At 37.2% G+C, this 18,882-nt stretch overlaps 1 protein-coding gene across 1 annotated transcript in view; it reads left to right on the forward strand.

Moving 5' to 3' along the window:
• Nucleotides 1-18,882, forward strand: part of KDM7A (lysine demethylase 7A) — a 102,751-nt gene that overhangs the window by 30,477 nt on the left and 53,392 nt on the right. The window contains exons 3-4 of the mRNA XM_036759200.1: nt 4,295-4,412; nt 17,776-17,936. Of these exons, the coding sequence (XP_036615095.1) occupies nt 4,295-4,412; nt 17,776-17,936 (279 nt within the window). The remainder of the gene's footprint in view (nt 1-4,294; nt 4,413-17,775; nt 17,937-18,882) is intronic.

Here is an 18,882-nt window from a genome sequence, read left to right on the forward strand (position 1 = left end):
CAGGTGTTCCTATTTGTGGAGGACAATACTGAATGTTTTAAACCCCAGGACGTTCCAGAGTTTCCTCAGCGGCTCCATCTCTACTTTCTGTGTCTTTAGCTTGCTGCTTTTATCTTTACGTATGTATCGTATCCAACAGGATATTTGTATTAAGAAAAGGTTGATTGTATTTTTTGAAAATATGGAAATTCCATTGTAATTTGTTAATGTTTAGGAGCAAAATTAAGTTAATTTCAAACTAACATGAAATTGGGGACCTTATTAATACTGAAAAAGGCAACTGAGAGAACATCAACAGCTACTGATCTCCATGCTTACTTTCCCGTGTGTATAAAGTTTTTTATGAGAAGCATCTTCACACACCAAGGGCATTGTTCCTGAGGGTGTTAGTGAAGAACAAGGTAGGCTTTTCCAAGGGATACTCAGAGGAAACTACATCTTTACCACTCAGTTGACTAAAAGATGTAGAAAATACAAGTGTCTATTGTCCTTATTATTTTTTGAAAGGCACTTGATTTGGGAGAGCAAGCTACTACTTTAAAGGCTCTCTTCCAGCAATGTACTCTCCCATTCATACATCAAAATACTGCGAGATTTCTTGAAAGATTTAACAACAGAAATAAAAGTATTCTGCCCTCTGATCATAAATGTAAGGCAGAACATAAAGTAGGGAGAAGTATGCTCTCCAAAAGACTTTGCCACTGTCATGACGCAATCCAGCAGAGTCCAAGTTGAAGGGATTCCCTTCAGTTCCCTTCATCAGTTCTTTAGATTCTAGATTGTATGTTCTTCCTACTACATTACAGGGCCCCTCAGTGATGTTTCTTCATCTGAGAGGCAGTGTGGTATGATGGTTAGGGTGCTAGGCTTGAATGCAACAAGACTGAGTTTCAAATCCTGGGTCAAAACACTTAGTAGTGATGAGACCCTGGGCAAGTCATTTAAACCTCTGTGCTTTAGTTTCCTCATTAGTAAACTGAGGGTATTGGAATTGATGACTTCTAAGATCCTATCCACCTCTAAATCTATGATCCTGTTTGCATATATTAGCATGCATTTCATTAAGCCCCTGAATATCTACTGAAACACATTTGTAACAGCTCAAAACAATTTGTCTAAACCATCCACTGAGGAAAAATCAAGTGACTAAAGAAGGTCTGTCATGCAGATTATGATATTCATTTAAATAGATATCCTATAAAGCTTGTCCATCATCAAATATGTCTGAGATAGTAAAAATGCAGATGAGTTGGGGCCAGAATTAAACAGAAGAATGGGCTGAATTGTCTTCAGGAAACTGTAGAGTTCCTTTAATGACCCTAGATATTTTTCTAGAAATCATGGCCTCTCTTTTTTAATACTGGTAGAATACTAGTGTTCTTATAGGACTTTGAGATATGAAACTTCTGGTCTTTTTACCTCTCTCCCTTCTCTCAGTCCATCCCTCTTTTTTCTAATCTCACTTTCTTCCAAGACATGACTATTCATTTTGTTCATTTCAGATATCCTCTATCCTCTGCACAAACAAAATTAATGCAGCTAAACTTAGAAGATGATCAGATAAATTGGAAAAAAAATTTGCAGCAAGTTTCTCTGACAAAAATCTCATTTCTAAAATATACAAGGAACCGATTCAGATTTATAAGAATAAGAACCATTCTCCAGTTGGTCAACGGTCAAAGAATATGAACAGGAAGTTTTCAGAGAAAAGCAATCCAAGCTATCAGTAGGCATATGAAAAAATGCTCTAAATCACGAAGAGTTTGAGAAATACAAATTAAAACAACTCTGTGGTACCACCTCACATCCATCAAATTGGCAAAGTTGAGAAAAAAAGGAAAAGGACAAATGTTGGGGAGGGAGAGTAGGGGTAGGAAAACAGGTATATTAATGCACTTTTGGTGGAACTGTGCATTGGTGCAGCCATTATGGAAAGGAATTTTGAATTATTCCCAAAGTGTTATTAAATTGTGTATACCCTTTCTTGCTACATTGCCTCTGCTAGTTTTACACTCCAAAGAGATCGCCTTCTATGATCTTCTCCATCTCATGTTAGGTCATGAAGTCTTTGTTTATAGATTTGACATGTAATTTCTTCTCATTCATTCATTCATTCATCTATCTATGTTTTATAGTTTTCAACATTCACTTTCGTAAGATTTTGAGTTCTAAATTTCTGCCCCCTCTGTTCCCTTCCACCTCCTCAAGACAGCATGTAATCTGCTATAGACTATACTTGTACAATCATATTACACATATTTCCACATTAGTCATAACAAGTAATTTTTTTCCTTGCTTCTCTGTTTATGATACCACCTTTTATATTTAGAGCTTATCTTGGTGTAGGGTCTGAGATGTTGGCCTATACCTAAAGCCAGACTGCTTTGCAGTTTTCCCAACAATTTTTGCTGAATAGAGTGTTCTTGATTTAGGAGCAAGGGTTTGTCAAACACTAGGCTACTGTGTTTATTTCCTTCTGGATCTTCTACTCATTTATTCCACTGTTTTATTTCTTAACCAGTACCAAAGCATTATTGCTTAGTGGCTTCTTATTGCCAGTAGGATAAAATGCAAATTCCTTAGCCCTAGTGGTTTTTAGAACTCTCTGCAATTTGGTTCCCACTTATCTACCTTTCCAGACTTGTTTCATGTTAACTATCTTTCATGTATTCTATATTTGAGATTAATTGGCCTTCTAGCTGTTCACTGAACTTGAAGTTTCATCTCCCATGTCCTTGCCTTTGTATAGGCTATATAACCTTGATGCTTGGAATATGCATTCTCCTTACCTATATCTCTTAGAATTCCTGTTTTCCTTAAAGCCCAGCTAACATGCCACCTTTTTATTAAAGCCTTCCTTGACCCACTCAGTTCCTTATAATACTCTTTCCCTTCTCAGATTACCTCATATTTACTATATACATTCTATATTTCTCCCTTTTTACCCATAGGATTTAAGTGACTTGAGGGTGACAATTGTCTGTTTTGCCTTTGTATCCCCAGTGCCTAGTAGCTATTTATTACATATTTAGTTATTAAAATTGAATATATGCTAGAAGCTCCCTAAAATGTAGGATGTCAAAGATGCTATTTGTTTAGGAATAGTGTAACTGCCTCAGGAATGGGAAAACCAGATGTTTTTCACAGCCAATGGAGATGTTTTCTGTAGATGATGTCAAAAAGTGCTATATCTGGGCAACAATTTTTTATTCTGTTGTGATAAAGTAGGCTTATTCTGCCTTGTATATTAGAAGCAGGATTTTCTAGCATTATTAATTACCTTGAGTTATGTACTCTCAAGTCGTACTTATTTTTTTTTGCTATGATTGCATAAGCTTTACTTCTTGCTAGAAATCTCATGTCAAACTACCCTTTTGCATCATCTTTTCTTATTAATTTTCCCTTTTACTTTTTTTGTCAGAACATATATATTTATTCACTGAAGATTCCTCTCCTTCCTCATTGGACCAGACTAGGGTTATTCAGCTATAATCTTGTTACATTTAGCATGTAAGGTTATTTTAGGTGGTTTTAAATGTTGTCTTTAGAGGTAATCCACTCTAGGATAACCATTCTTTACTACACGTTCCTTTTTTCTGGTAAATTTTTTGGGGTTGCTCTTTGGTGGCTTAAAAAGGGAGATTAGAAAATACACTAAAAATTATTATGTGATATGATCTGACCCTTTCAGACCAAATAGCATTAATTTTCATTATCTTTTTGAAGGTAAGTATTAGTCTAAGGAATCATGTATTCTGATTTTAGTTTTTTCATCTTCAGATTCTGCTTTAGAATTTAAAATGAAGTTGGTGAGAAAACTGAAGTGACCAGGATGATGTTACCAAACAGAATTTACATTTCAGACTCAGAAACATGTTAAAAACAGTTCTATTTAATGTCATCTTGCACAAAATGAGAGATTTTTATTTTTTATTTTATCATTTCATGAAAAAGTATTAATTGTCAACCATGTGCCAGGGCATAATAATCAAATTTGCAATTAAAGTCCTATTCTGATGCCTGCAAAGATCCTTGCTTCTCAAAAGCTATTGTGGTGGAGCCCAAACTCAGGCAAATTCTACTGATTTTAAAAGGTAAGAAGTTAATGATAAAGTGTTTTTGGCTGGGGACCAGCTTGTAGTATGGAAAGGCTCATTTCTAATAGGCTGGTCATAGGTTGATGCATTGTTTGGCCATGGCAAGTCATGAATGACCAGAAAGTATATTTATTACATATATGTTTACTATTTGATTCTCAATTATCAAAAAATATTTTTATTTTTAAAAATTCTAGTGAAAAAGAGGAGGAATTGGCACAGACATGACTACACAGAGAATGATGATGGTTCCAAACCAGTACAAGCTGGGACAAGAACTTTTGTTAAGGAGTTACGTGCTCGGATCTTCCCAAGGTAGGTACTTTGTTCTGAACAAAAAAATGATTAGGATTGTTTGGATGCTGTGTTTTTGTTTCAGTTCCCTTAACTAGTTATGGATAGGATAGAGGTGTTTTTTGTCATACTTTTTATTTCTTTACCACCTGCATCTTTCTCTTTCTTTTACTTCCTTTTGTCTTTTATCTCACCATTATTTTTTAGAGTTACTTTCTCTTTGTATGCCTTCCTTTTTTAGTTCTCTTATGTGTATACTTTAGGAATGCTAGAAGCATCTAAATCTATCAAGCTTAACTCCATTGGTGCTAAATATTGCTAAGACCAAAAATATTGCTAAGCTTTGTTCTAGATGATGTTTTTTGTGTATCTGTTGGTGGTATTTTGAAGCTAGCCAGATGGGTTGGGGTCTCCTGAGGCTTGAGAGAACCTGGTTACATTATTAAAATCATGATTAAGACTCTTTTGTAGAAGATGTCTGGCCAAACAGAGTCAAAATACCTAGTTCCAGCATGATTACTCCAGTAAAAATATGAAATTCACACCCGACCAAATAATTTTGATCAAGAGCTTTAATGAGAAACTAGATTAAGTGGTTTTTTCCACCCCAGACTTGCATGAGGTCAGCCAGAGGACAATGGGCAATAGGAAAAGGAGCTGCCAGCAAAGTCAGAGCCAGCCTAGGCAAAACAACTGACTCTTCCACCATAACAGTGGTTAGAAGATACATGTGACCTGAAAAGAAAGCTCTGTGGCCAGAGGCACCCAGAGGCAAGCCCTTTGGAGGAGACTGTAGAAGCCTAGAGATGTGACAATAAATAGAACTTCACAGAGCAAATCCTTTTATTAGGGGGATTTGTTCTGTGAAGTTTGGATTCAGTCAAAGGGCTGTATTTGAGACTCTAGATGGCCACATGTGGCCTCAGGCTGCAGGTTCTTCAGAGCTGAGTACTCTGTCCTGAGATACTATAGAGACAGAACCCTGAAGCCCCAGTGTTTTGAAGTTCAAAGATCCAGGAGGACTAGGTAGGGCTGAGTTGGGTGGAGACAGGGGTCTGGGGGGAGCAGCAGCAAGTTGAAGATTTTTATAGAAACTCATGGGACTTTAAGGGTGAGACCAATCAGTATATGGAGCCTGGCCCTGGATTCAGGAACTAAATGTGGAGAAATGAATAAATCAAAGCACCAACTAGCATGAAAAATAGTGTAGATCTCTAGATCTCCCCCAAAGGAGTAACTGTAACAACTGCAAGCAGTGATTCAGAGGGAAAAAAAAAGATTTTCTACAAGGGCTACATGAATACCTAGAAGAAATGAATCAAGAGATGAAGCACAAAGAAAGAATGAACTACTCCATGGGACAGCAAGAAATACTAGAATAAAACTTAAAAAAGACTGAAAAAATAGAAGGAAATATAAGTTATGTGCCTATTAGAAATAACTGACCTGGAAAACAGGGCAAGGAGAGATGATTAAAGAATCACTGGAGTCCATGAAAGCTGTGATTCAAAAACAAACAAACCCTCTGAACTAGGTTTTTGCCTTTCTTTGTATCTCTAGAACTGAACATAGTGCCTGCTCATAGTAAGCAATTAATGAATTCTTGTTGACTTATTGACACTGTATTTAAAGAAATCACAAATAAAAACTGCCCATTTCTATTAGAACCAGAGTCAAAATAAAGATAGAAAAAATCCACCAATTGTTTCTAGAAATAAACCTCAAAAGGAAAAGTTCTAGGAAAGTCTTAGTCCAAATCCAGAACTTTGGCTGCAAAGAAAAAAGATTGCAAGCATTTATAAAGAAGCAGTTCTGGTATCAAGAACAGTAGTTCAGAACACACAAGACCCGGCAACTTCCACCAACAGAAAAGAAACTCTTGGAATACAGTATATCAAAAGGCAAAAGATAGAAGCTTTATAACCAAGAATAATTTATCCAGCAAAGCTAAATATTTTTTTTTACTTTTTTTTTTTTTTGCAGGGGGGGAAGGCAGGGCAATTGGGGGTAAGTGACTTGCCCAAGGTCACACAGCTAGTGAACACGTCAAGTGTCTGAGGCCGGATTTGAACTCGGGTCCTCCTGACTCCAGGGCCGGTGCTCTACTCACTGCGCCACCTAGCTGCCCCCAGCAAAGCTAAATATAATTTTGTAGAGGAAGAAAGCAGACCTTTAAAAGAATAAGGTTCTTTAAAACTTTTCTGATGGAAAAATCAAAATGGAATAGGAACATAAAATACAACACAAGAATACAGAAAAATTCTAGCAAAGTAAATTTATGTGAGCAATTGGAAGGGACTCTGTAATGATATAGAATAGCTAACATATAACTCTTAAGATCTGCAAAGTGCTTTACATACATTATATCATTTTATCCTCACAACAACCTTAGGAAGCAGGTGTTCTTATTCCCATTTTACAGATGAGGAAAGGTTACGTGACTTGCCTAGGGCCACACTGCTAGCACATGTCTGAGGCAGAATTTGTACTCAGATTTTCCTGACTCCAAGTCCAGCACTCTGTCCACTGCGCTAGTTGCAATACAGAAGAAATAAAAAAGTTTCTCTTCAGAGCCTTAACATGTACATTGTGAGGTGAGAAGATCTGAGACCGTGGGTGCACTAGTGACCTGGGCCTTCCATTTTCTACTTAGTGCAGTGTGTCTCTGAGGAAAAGCTGCTTGGGGCCAAGCTGGGCATTTTCCATACACTCCAAGGCAGCTACTTCCATCTGTACCAGCGCAAAGCATCTATCACTTCCTGCTGCCAGACTGATCTCCCAACTGGGATGTAGAGAACCTTCTGTGTGAAAAAGAGTAAATCTTTCCCTTTGACTTCAGGCCTCTCAGCTTGTCTTTTGAGGGTACAAGTGGGGCCTTCCACTCAACATTCTTATACCTGATCATATCCACCACATCCCAGTGACTCTGAACTCCTATAGGTCATCATCCAGACCCCATTCCTTATCCCCTACCACCTGATTCCTCATTTCCATCTTCCTCAATCCTTCTACCCCAAAATTTCATCATGATTCCACCTAGCCCTTCTATTGTACCCAGTGAGAATGCCTGTCCCAACAGACAGCAAACTTCCCTTCATTCTGAATTTTTTCTTCTCGCACATCTGTTAGCTTTTACTGAAACCTGGCTTTGCTTTGATGACACAGCCCCCTGGTTATCCTTTCCAGTACTGGCTGCACCTTCACTCATTGTCTTGTGCTCACTAGTTGAGGTGGGGGAATCGGAATGATTCTTGCTTCTCACTGCCACTTCCATGCACTCCCCCTTCCTCCATCACTCAGTAACCTCTTTTCCTTTGAGGTTCGTACTATTCCTTTATACCACCCAATCAAAATCCTGGTAGCTGTATATCTACAGATCCCCTAGGTCATTCCCCTTACTTCCTCAGTGAGTCTGAGGCTCACGGTTCTTCTCTTCTTCCCAACTCCTGTCCTCATACTAGGGAACTTCAGCATGCATATTGATTCTTCCTCAAATACCTCAACTACTTAGTTCTATAGCCTATTTACCTCCCACGAGCTACTCTCCCACTTCAGCCACACACAAAGACAGTCATACCCTTGATCTTGCCACCACCCATAAAAGCACCACCTCCATGTTCAAGAATTTTGAAATCCTCTTATCAGATCATAATCTACTGGCTTTTCACTTCTCCCTCTATCTTCCCTTACGTAACCCTACTCTTCCTCCTCACCCTGACCTCCATTCTTTAGCATTTGACCCCTCAACTGGGCCCTCAATGCTGTTTTATAATCCTGCCATACTTCCTTTCACTCACTATCCCACTCTCTGCAATGTCTCTTCCAAATCTTTTCTTCTCCAGCCTCCCATGGCTCCCCCTCCCCAATTCTCTCAGCTGAGAATGGAGGCCATTCACCATGAACCCTCTTTTTTCCCCTATTCCTCTTCTCCTGTCACCCAGGTGCCTTCTGCCATTCTCTCCTGCTTTACCTCTCTCTCGCATGATAAAGTGGCATTACTCCTTACCAGGGCTAACCTCTCTTCTTATTTGAGCATTCCCTTTCCATCCCATCTTTTCCAACAGATGGCCTCACTGTCATCCCCATTCTTTCACTTATCCTCTATTTTTCCCTTTCTACTGGCTTATTTTCTACTGCCTATAAACTCATCCATGTTCCTCCCATCCTGAAAAAACCCTCACTTGATGCTTTCATCCCCAGTAACTATTGTCACAGATCTCTCTTGCCATTTGTAGCTAAACTCCTAGAAAAGGCCATTTACAATAAATGTCTCTCTTTTCTTTCCTCTCACTTTCTTCTTGACCCCTTACAATTTGGTTTCTAACCTTATTCCATTGAAACGACTCTCTCCAAAGTTACTAATGATCTCTTAGTTGCTAAATCCAGTGGCCCTTTTTCATTTCTCATTCTCCTAACCTCTCTTCAGCCTTTGACACTATTGATGACTCTTCCTTCCTTGAAATTCTCTTCTCTATACGTTTTCAGGACACCACTCTTCCTAGTTCTCTTTCTCCCTATCTGGCCTATCTTCTAACTCCTTTGCTGAATCCTCTTCTAGATCACACCATAGGTATTCCTCAGGGTTCTGTCCTGTGTCATCTTCTTTTCTCCCTCCATATTGCTTCACTTGGTGGTCTCAACAATTCCCATGCATTCAATTACCATTTTTATGCTGATAATTCTCAGAGCTATCTTTCCTGCCCCAGTCTCTCTACTGACCTCCCATCTTGCATCTCCAACTGCCTTTCAGAACATCTCGAACTGGCTATCCTAAACTCAGTATAACCAAAATAGAACTCATTATTCCCTCTCCCGCCATCCCCTATCTCCTGCCTTCCCTATTACTATAGAGGGCAACACCATCCTTCAGGTCCTTTAGGCTCACAAAAGGAGTCACGTTGGATTCTTTACTCGCTCTCGCCCTCCATATGCAAGCTGTTACCAAGGCCTGTTGGTTTCACCTTTGCATCTCTTGCATATGCCCTCTTCTCTCCTCTCACACTGTCACTACTCTAGTGCAGATCCTCATCATCCCATACCTTAATTATTATAACAGCCTGCTGGTGGGTCTGCCTGTCTCAAGTCTCTTCTGCCTTCAGTCCATCCTTCTTTAGCTTTGTTCTTGTTCAGATGCTCAAGTCACTTTTTGTGACCCCATTTGGGGTTTTCTTGGCAAAGATACTAGAGTGGTTTGCCATTTCCTTTTCCAGCACATTTTATAGATGAGGTAACTGATTGTACCACCTAGCTCTCTCCATTTTAGCTACTAAAGTGATTTTCCTAAAACACAGGCCTGATCATGTCATCCCCTACTCAGTAAACTCTAGTAGCTTCCTGTTTTCTCCAGGATCAAATACAAAATCCTCTCTTTGGTATTCAAAGCCCTTTATAACCTGTCCCCTTTTACCTTTCTAGCCTTTTTACACCTTATTCCTCCACATGTGCTCTGATCCAGTGACACTGGCTGTTCTGAGAACAAGACACTCCATTTCTCCACTCTGGGCATTTTCTCTGCCTGTCCCATATACTTGAATGCTCTCTGTCCTTTGCTCTGACCACTGACCTCCCTGGCTTCCTTTAAGTCCCAACTAAAATCCCATCTTTTACTTGAAGTCTTCCCCTGACCCTTTTAATCCCAGTTCCTCCCCTCTGTGAATTATTTTTCATTTATTCTGTATGTAGCTTGCTTTGTATATATTTGTTTGCATGTTGTCTCCCTTATTAAACTGTAAGCTTCTTGAGGGCAGAGACTGTCTTTTGCTTCTTTTTGTATCCCCAGTGCCTGTGCCTGGTATATGGTAGGCACCTAATAAATGTTTATCGATTAATTGATATTGGGGGAGCGAATTAAGAAAAACCAGAGGATCTGGGGGTGGATTCGTCCAGTTAAATGAATGAATGAATCATTTATAAGTACTTAATTATGTGTAATACAGTGTGCTAAGCAATGAGGATACAAATAGAAAAATAAGACAACTCATGCTCTCAAAGAGTTCAGCATGTATTTGGAAGGCTTCAGCTGTAAGTCAGATAGAAACTTTCCATGGTTCTTAGGGTGTTTTGGCCAGGTAATGCCACTTCTTAATGCCATCTCCATTGATAAAACCACAACACATTTGGAACCCTTTGGCAGTGCTAAGGACTTTGGTGGCAAGAATTTTCTTTTCTAGGTCCTTAATAGGTGTGACTGTAGCACCGCAAGGATAGTGACAAGGCTGTATCTCTTCAAGGGTTATTTCCCAGGGCAGCGGACTAGAAACATTGCTTTTCCAAAACTCTTGGGTTCAGGGTCCTGAGCTGTTGCCATCAGGATCTGAGGAAAGATGATGGTGAAGGTGGTGGTGGTTTGACTTGCCTGGCATATTCTGCCTCCTGTCTTTCCATTAGAATATGTTATTGCTTCAACGAGGCTGGTTTGCCTTGCCCTGTGTGTGGCAGTAGGTAGAGATAGTGGGCTTCTTCTCCAAAACTATTTTTCTAGATGATCATTGTGAGGGCTGGGTTGGAGTCAGGACCAGTGGTCTGGGATATACTGCCACTCACAGGGTTCTTTTGTTTCTAGAAGAGGGGACAGAGACAGGAAGATAAAAGAAGGAAGAATGGGGCGGACTTGGTATTATAATTATGATGTGTAAGAAGAGCATACAGAGATAGAGGAAGAAGGGGTGGGGGAAATAGGCATCAGATGAACCTCATTCTTTCTTATTTGAAATAGACAATAGTTTAATATACATGCACACGCAAACAGGTATAGGAAAAAAATCACCCTCAACAAGGAAATAAGCAAGGATAAGGAGAAAAAGGGGCTGTTTAAAAGGAAGGAACGTCCTGGAGAGGATAGCTATAAGCAAAAGCAGAAGTCCTATTTCTGAAGTGAAGATTAAAAGGGGAAAAAAGGGAAAAGCAAAATCAGGAAGCTAAGAGAATGCCCGTAAGTTGGGAAATGGTTGAACAAATTGTGGTATATAATTACAATGGAATTTTATTCTTCCATGAGAAATTGTGAAAAAAAAATATTCCAGTGAATTCTGGGTATTTAAAACTAGTGCAGAATGAATTTTTTTAAACATATTTTTGAGGGGGGAGGCAAGGCAATTGGGGTTAAGGGACTTGCCCAAGGTCACACAGCTAGTACATGTGTCTGAGGTCAGATTTGAACCCAGGTCCTCCTGACTCCAGGGCCGGTGCTCTACTCACTGCGCCACCCAGCTGCCCCATGCAGAATGAATCTATACAAGGACAACAACATTGTCAAGGAAAACAGTTTTGAAAAATTGAAGAGTTCTTGACCAAATCATTGATCAGCCATTTTTCACCTCCTGACTGAAAGGTAATGGACTCAAGTTGGAGAAATATACATCCATATTTGGACATGGCCACTCTGTAGGTTCATTTTGTTTGATGTTGCTTATTATGAGGGGCTTCCCCCCCATTTTGTTTTTTAATTGGGAGGAAGATTTAGTGTTAGTGGTGTCCCACCAAAAGAGGGCCATAAAAACTATTTTTTAAAATTCATAAACACAAATTTAAATAAATCACAATTTACAAAAATATAAAATACCCAATTAAACAGGACAAGAAATACAGAATTTAACGAACCTTATTTCAGAGGAAGAAATTGAATATAGTATAAGTGAAATTCCAAAGGGAAAAAACCCTCTAGGACTAGATGGATTCACAAGTAAATTCTATCAAACAGTCAAAGAACAGAAGAAAGGATCCTACCAGATTCCTTCTATGACAGAAATATAGCTCTGATACATAAACCAGGAAACGTTAAAACAGAAAAGAAGACTTTAGATAAATATCCGTAGTGAACACTGATGGAACATTTTTAAATAAATTTGACCAATTAGACTAAAACAATATACCACAAAGATTATACACTATGTTCAAGTTGAAGTTACTCCAGGAATGAAGGGTTGGTTTAACAGTAGGAAAACTATAAACTCAATTACCTATATTAATTACAAAATGAAAAAAATCATACAATTATATTGATTTAGAAAAGCTTTTGATAGAATGCAGGAGCCATTTCTGTTAAAAAAAAAACAAAAACCAAGACCAGAAAACATTGAAATAAATGGTCCATTCTTTAAAATTATAAATTTCTTATATCTGAAACCAAGAGCTGCTATTTTAGGTAGTAGAGATAAATTAGAATCCCTTTCAACAAAATCAGGAATAAATAAGACTGTCCATTGTCACTGCTTCTATTTAACATAGTGCTAGAAATGCTGGCAGTAGCAATGACAGGAAAAAAATTGAGGTTAAGATAAGCAAAGGTAAAGAAGAAGCAAAATTATCACTTTTTGTTACAATTGTGTACTTACTGCTAAAGAGCCAACCAAAAATTTCATTGAAACTGACTTCTGCTTCAGAGACAGATGGTACAGTGGGTAAAGCACAAGGCCTGGAGTCTGGAAGACCAAAATTCAAATCAAACTTCGGACGCTTCTAGGTTTATGGTCCTGGGCTAGTCACTTGACCTTTGTTTAGCTCAGTTTCCTCGACTCAGGAAAATAAGGGATAATAATAGCAGCTACCTTTGAGGGTTGTTGTGATCAATCAGATAAAATTTTTAAGAGTTTAGCATAGTCCTTGGTACATAATAGACACTTAATAAATGCTTCTTTCCTTCACCCATCAACTTACAAGATATAAAATTAATATACCCAAATCATTACCATGTCTGTATTATAGTGGTAAAACACAGCAGGAAGATAAAGAGAAATTCCATTTAAAATAACTAAAAATTGTATAAAATACTAAAGAGCCCACTAATGTACACACAAAAGCTATTTGAATATAGCTATAAACTGCTGTTTACAGAACTACAGATCTAAATAATTAGAAAAATATTGTTTATCGGTAGAGTCAATATAATACAAATGACAATACTAAATTAATTTATTTATTCTATGCCAGGGCAATCAACCTACCAGAAGATTACATACTAGAAAAAATAATGAAAGTCACATAGAAGCAAAAAAAAGTCAAGAGTCTGAAGAGAAATAATTAAAAGAGGTAGCAATGAAGGTGACCTTGAAGTGTCAGATTTCAAACTAAACTACAAAGCAGTAATTTTCTTTTTCTCTTTTAAAAAAATACTATTTTATTTTTTCCAACTACATGTAAAGATAAATTTCAGCATTCATTTTCTGAAAGATTTTCACTTCCAAATTTTTCTCCTCTCCCTCCCCTTTTCCAAGATAGCAAGGAATCTGATATAGGTGCTATACATGTTTAGTTGTGTAAAACATATTTCCACATCAGTTGGGTTGTGAAAGAAGAAGTAGAACAAAGGGAACAAATCATGGAAAAAAAAAACAAAAAAGAGTGAAAATAGTACGCTTTAATCTGCATTCAGACTCTTGTCAGTTCTTTCTCTGGATGTGGATAACATTTTCCATCCTGAGTTTTTTGGAAATGTCTTGCATCATTGCTGAGAAGAACTAAGTTGATCATTGCACAATGTTACTGTGTACAATGTTTTCCTGGTTCTGTTCACTTTACTCACCATCAGTTCATATATGTCTTTACAGTTTTTCTGAAATCTCCTTGCTCATCATTTCTTATAGCTCAACAGTATTACATTACATTCATATACCACAACTTGTTCAGTCATTACCCAATTGATGGGCATCCCCTCACTTTCTAATTCTTTGTCACCACAAAAAGAGCTGCTATAAATATTTTTGTACACATAGGTCCTTTTCCCCTTTGTAATAATCTCTTTGGGATACAGAACTAGTGGTGATATCACTGGATCAAAGGGTATGCACAACTTGGTTTCCCTTTGAGGATAGTTCAGATTGTTCTCCGGAACAGCTGAATCACTTCATAACTGCATTAGTGTCCCAGTTGTCCCACATCATCTCCAAATTTATCATTTTCCTCTTCTGTGTTATTAGCCAGTCTGATAGGTATGAGGTGGTACCTCAGAGTTGTTTTAATTTGCATTTTTCTAATCAGTAGTGATTTAGAGCATTTTTTTTATATGACTATAGATAGCTTGAATTTCTTCCTCTGAAAACTGCTCTTTCATATCCTTTGACCATTTATCAATTGGGGAATGACTTACATTCTTAGAAATTTGACTCAGTTTTCTGTATATTTGAGAAATGAGGCCTTTATCAGAGACATTTGCTATAAAAACTGTTTCTCAGCTTTTTCCTTTCCTTCTAATCTTCATTGCATTGGTTTTGTTTGTGCAAAAACCTTTAAATTTAATATTATCAAAGTTTTCTGTTTTGCATTTTGTAATGCTCTGTGTGTTTAGTTTGGTCATAAATTCTTCTCTTCTCTGTAGATCTGACAGGTAAGCTATTCCTTGCTCTCCTAATTTGCTTATGTTGTTACCCTTTATGTCTAAATCATGTACCCATTTTGATCTTATCTTGGAATACAGTGTGATATGTTGTTCTATACCTAGTTTCTGCCATATTATTTTCCAGTTTTCTCAGCAGTTTTTTGTCAAATAGTGACTTCTTATCCCATAAGTTGAAGTCTTTGGGTTTATCAAACAGTACATTACTATAATTTCTTGTGTTCCTAATGTATTCCACTGATTCACTACTCTTATTTTTTGCCAGTACCCAGTAGTTTTGATGATTGCAAAGTGGTAATTTTTCAAAACAGTTTGGTGTTAATTAAAAAAATAGACCAATGGAACAGATGAGGTGTGTAACACAGAGGAGCAAATAAATCTAGTAGCTTAGTCTTCAGTAACCACAACATTTCAGCTACTAGGATAAGCATACAGTATTTGACAAAACTGTTGGGAAAATTGCAGAGCAGTATGAAAGAAATTAGATTTAGACCTCATACCTTGTACCAAGATAATCTCTTAATGGATATGTTATGTAAATACAAATTGCCACATCATAAATTAGAGAAACATGGAAAAAATTATCAGAACTATGGATAGAAGAAAATTTCATGACAAAACAAGGGATAAAGAGGATCATAGAAGATAAAATTGATAATTTTTGTTAACAGAAAATTCAAAAAAGTTTTGCACAAACATTCAATAAAACTTAATATTAAAAGGGAAACAACTGGGGAAATATCTTTATGGCAAGTTTCTTTGATGACAGTCTCATTTCTAAGATATATAAGGAACTGTCTCAAATTTTTAAGAATTTTTAAAAAGAAGAGATACATAAGAATAAGAGTTATTCCTCAATTGATAAATGCTCTAAAGCTATGAACAGGCAATTCACAAGGGAAGAAATCCAAACTATCTATAGTTATATGAAAAAATGTTCCAGAACACTGAATTAGAGAAGTTCAAATTAAAGCAATTCTGAGATTCTACCTCATGCTCATTAGATGAGTGAAGATGACCAAAAAAAGGGTAAATGATAGATATGGGAGAGGATGCAGGAAATAGGCACGTTGATGCGCTGTTGGTGGACCTATGAATGGATACAAGCATTCTAAAAAGCAGTTTGAAATTATACACAGAAAGTGACTAAACAGAGATGCCTTTTGATACAGTTTTTACTACTACTGTCTATACCCCCAAATGATCTATAAAAAGAATGAGATAAGTAGAACCAGGAGAACAACTTACATAGTAACAACTTTGAAAGCTGTCATCCATGATTCATTCCCCCGTCCCCAAGGACTGATAATGAAACGTATTATCTACGTTTTCACAGAGAGGTGATAGATTTAGGGTACAGGAATGAGACATTTTTGCAAACAAGCAAGGACAGGATTTGTTTTGCTTGTCTATAAATATTTATTGCAGGGAATTTGTTTTTCTTTGCTCTTTTTCTCAATGTACTGAGAGATGGGAGGGAGGTAAAAGATTCTTTTAATTAACATTTCTTAAAAAAAGGTGCATGGGGTGGGGGGTGGTGCTATTGCTATGAATGTGTAATGTTACACACACTTTCAGTTTTGTATATCATTATATCAGTTTTACTCAAATATTGTGTTATAAGACCATTCAGTGTAGGGGTAATCTGTAAATATTTGTAATATAAAACCGAAACATCAATATGACTTTTAAATTAATTTTTAAAAAAAATTTAAAAATTTAAAATTAAAATTTAAAAATTAAAATATGTTGAAATGCCTTTACTAGTTACCCTCTCACTACTTTGCCTTTGCCCATGCCTAGCTCCCCTGATACTGTATTGATTTTTTGTTGTTGTCGTTTGCTTTAGAATTTGAAACAGGCTTGGTGTTCCCCTCTTGGCTCTTCCTATTGGCAACAGGTCCTTCAGCTTCATTTGCTGGAACCTTCGTGGTAATGGGGCAGGAGAGGGGTCAGAGAGTTTGATGATTGACTGCTGGGTGGGTCTCCTGAGTTGAGTGTGGGGACCCTGTGGGAACTTGATGACTTTTTGCGGTGTATGGTGGCTCCAGGGCCACCGTCTCTCCAGCTCGAAGAGATTGGGGCCCTGAGGCTTTCACTTATCCTCATTGGACTTCTTTCTATTTGGGGACTCAATAAATTGGTTAAACCTTTAAAAATTCAAAATTGAAAAAATATAATTTTAAAAATAAAAATATATGTACTTAAGAAAACATGAAATGGAGACTTAGAGTTTCATATCAAGTCTTTTTTTTGTGTTTTGCTCTGTATATGGTTATGCTCTTTTTTGATGTTTGAGTTCAGAGTAGAAAAATTAAACATGATAAAGCTTATTATGCTAATATAAATAATTTCTAATATAATTAATTCACCATTTTCATGACCTGGTACATTTACTTAAAGGTTACGGAAGAGCATATTAACTTTCAAATAGGCCATATATTTATTAGTGTAAAAAATTTGTGTCAATATCTTTTATATACTATGTCTGCTACTGTATGTTCTGGGTTCTCTTACCACCGCTTTTGCTATTTAGCCATCATCCTAAGGATTCTTATCTTTTCTATTACTCTAACAGAGTGGTCTCTGAAATGGAGGTTCTGGTCTGACCCCGTGTAATATGTGATTTCCATTTGAAAAGTGGGAAGATGGTTCACATTCCCCACATGCTAGTTGTGGGGCTTATTTCCATCACAATCATACCTACTTTTTCCATCCCTTTGTTCTGCTGTGCAAGTTCCCAAACTCCCAGGTGAAATGTTGGCCCGTCTGGATAATTATAACTGCTGTAAGGCTGTAGGTAGTGGCTTTGGGGAAAGCCTGTGAAGTGCAAGGAATTTCAAAACGTGACTAAAATAGGTTCAGGAGAGAATTTGGAACCTTGGTGGAGGAGACAGGAAGAGAGAATTTCAGATGTTAGCAAGGAAGTGTAATTCCAGGATAAGAGAGTTAGAGTCTGTACATATATGTATACATACACACATATACATTAGAATATCTTCTTTAAACTTACTTGAATGTTAAATGAATGATCTCTCATTAACTTTTTTTCAGTGCTGATGAAGTCATTGTAAAGATGAATGGTAGCCAGCTGACACAGAGATACCTGGAGAAACATGGATTTGATGTGCCTATTATGGTTCCCAAAATAGATGATCTAGGACTTAGACTCCCTCCACCGACTTTTTCTGTTATGGATGTGGAACGTTATGTAGGTATGAACTTTACACTGAAATTTTAAAATACCCCAGGGGAAAATGTTGCATAAGTTAAAAATGATTACTGTCCTAATGTTTGAAATAAGAATTTTTATATAGGATAGATTTACTAAATTTACAGTTTCTTAGGTCATTGGAATATACATACATGCACGTATAATACATACACACACATATATATACACAAGTATGTATACATACATAATGTATACACACACACATATATATTTATACCTACCCCATGATGTACACCTAATAAATGCTTGTCGACTTGCAGAATGGAAGCCAGAATAGAGGCAGAAGAAATAGGCCTTTTGTGGACTGATTTATCAGACTTTTTAAAGTGCTGCCTTATTCTTTCTCTTCAACAAGCCCAATTTTACAATGAACTTGTGAAATGCACGGTATATTTTAGAATCTGTTTTAATCCAGTCACCTCTCTCAATGAGAAGAGGAACCACCTTTCATCATCCAGTTATCTTTTCTGTAAGGGGCCTTGTTAAAGAGAAGATACTATTAAAATTTTTAAAAGTTATATGTGTACTTAGTAATGGACGATTCAGCAGGATCACATGCCATGTATATATAGCATCTTCTGAAAGTCTTTGTACAATTTTAGCGCATTTACCAGAAGACATAGGCAGAGCTCTCTCTTTGGAACTTACAGACTTAGAATCATAGAATTTTAGAGCTAGACAAAGCCTTTAGAAGCCATCTGATACTTTTTCATCTTATTGATGAAGAAACTGAATTTAGGTCTTGAGTTGGAAAGGACCTTGATGGTCATATAGTCCAAGCCCTCCGTTGTGCAGATGAGGAAACTGAAGCCCAGAGAGGTCATGTGACCTAGTGGCAGAACCGAGATTCAAGCTAAATTCTCTGACTCCAAATCCGTTGATCTTTTCTTTATACAACACCATTTTGGCCTGCCTTTGTACACAAA

The sequence above is a fragment of the Trichosurus vulpecula genome, chromosome 5 (genome assembly GCF_011100635.1).
Source record: "Trichosurus vulpecula isolate mTriVul1 chromosome 5, mTriVul1.pri, whole genome shotgun sequence".
NCBI lineage: Eukaryota > Metazoa > Chordata > Mammalia > Diprotodontia > Phalangeridae > Trichosurus > Trichosurus vulpecula.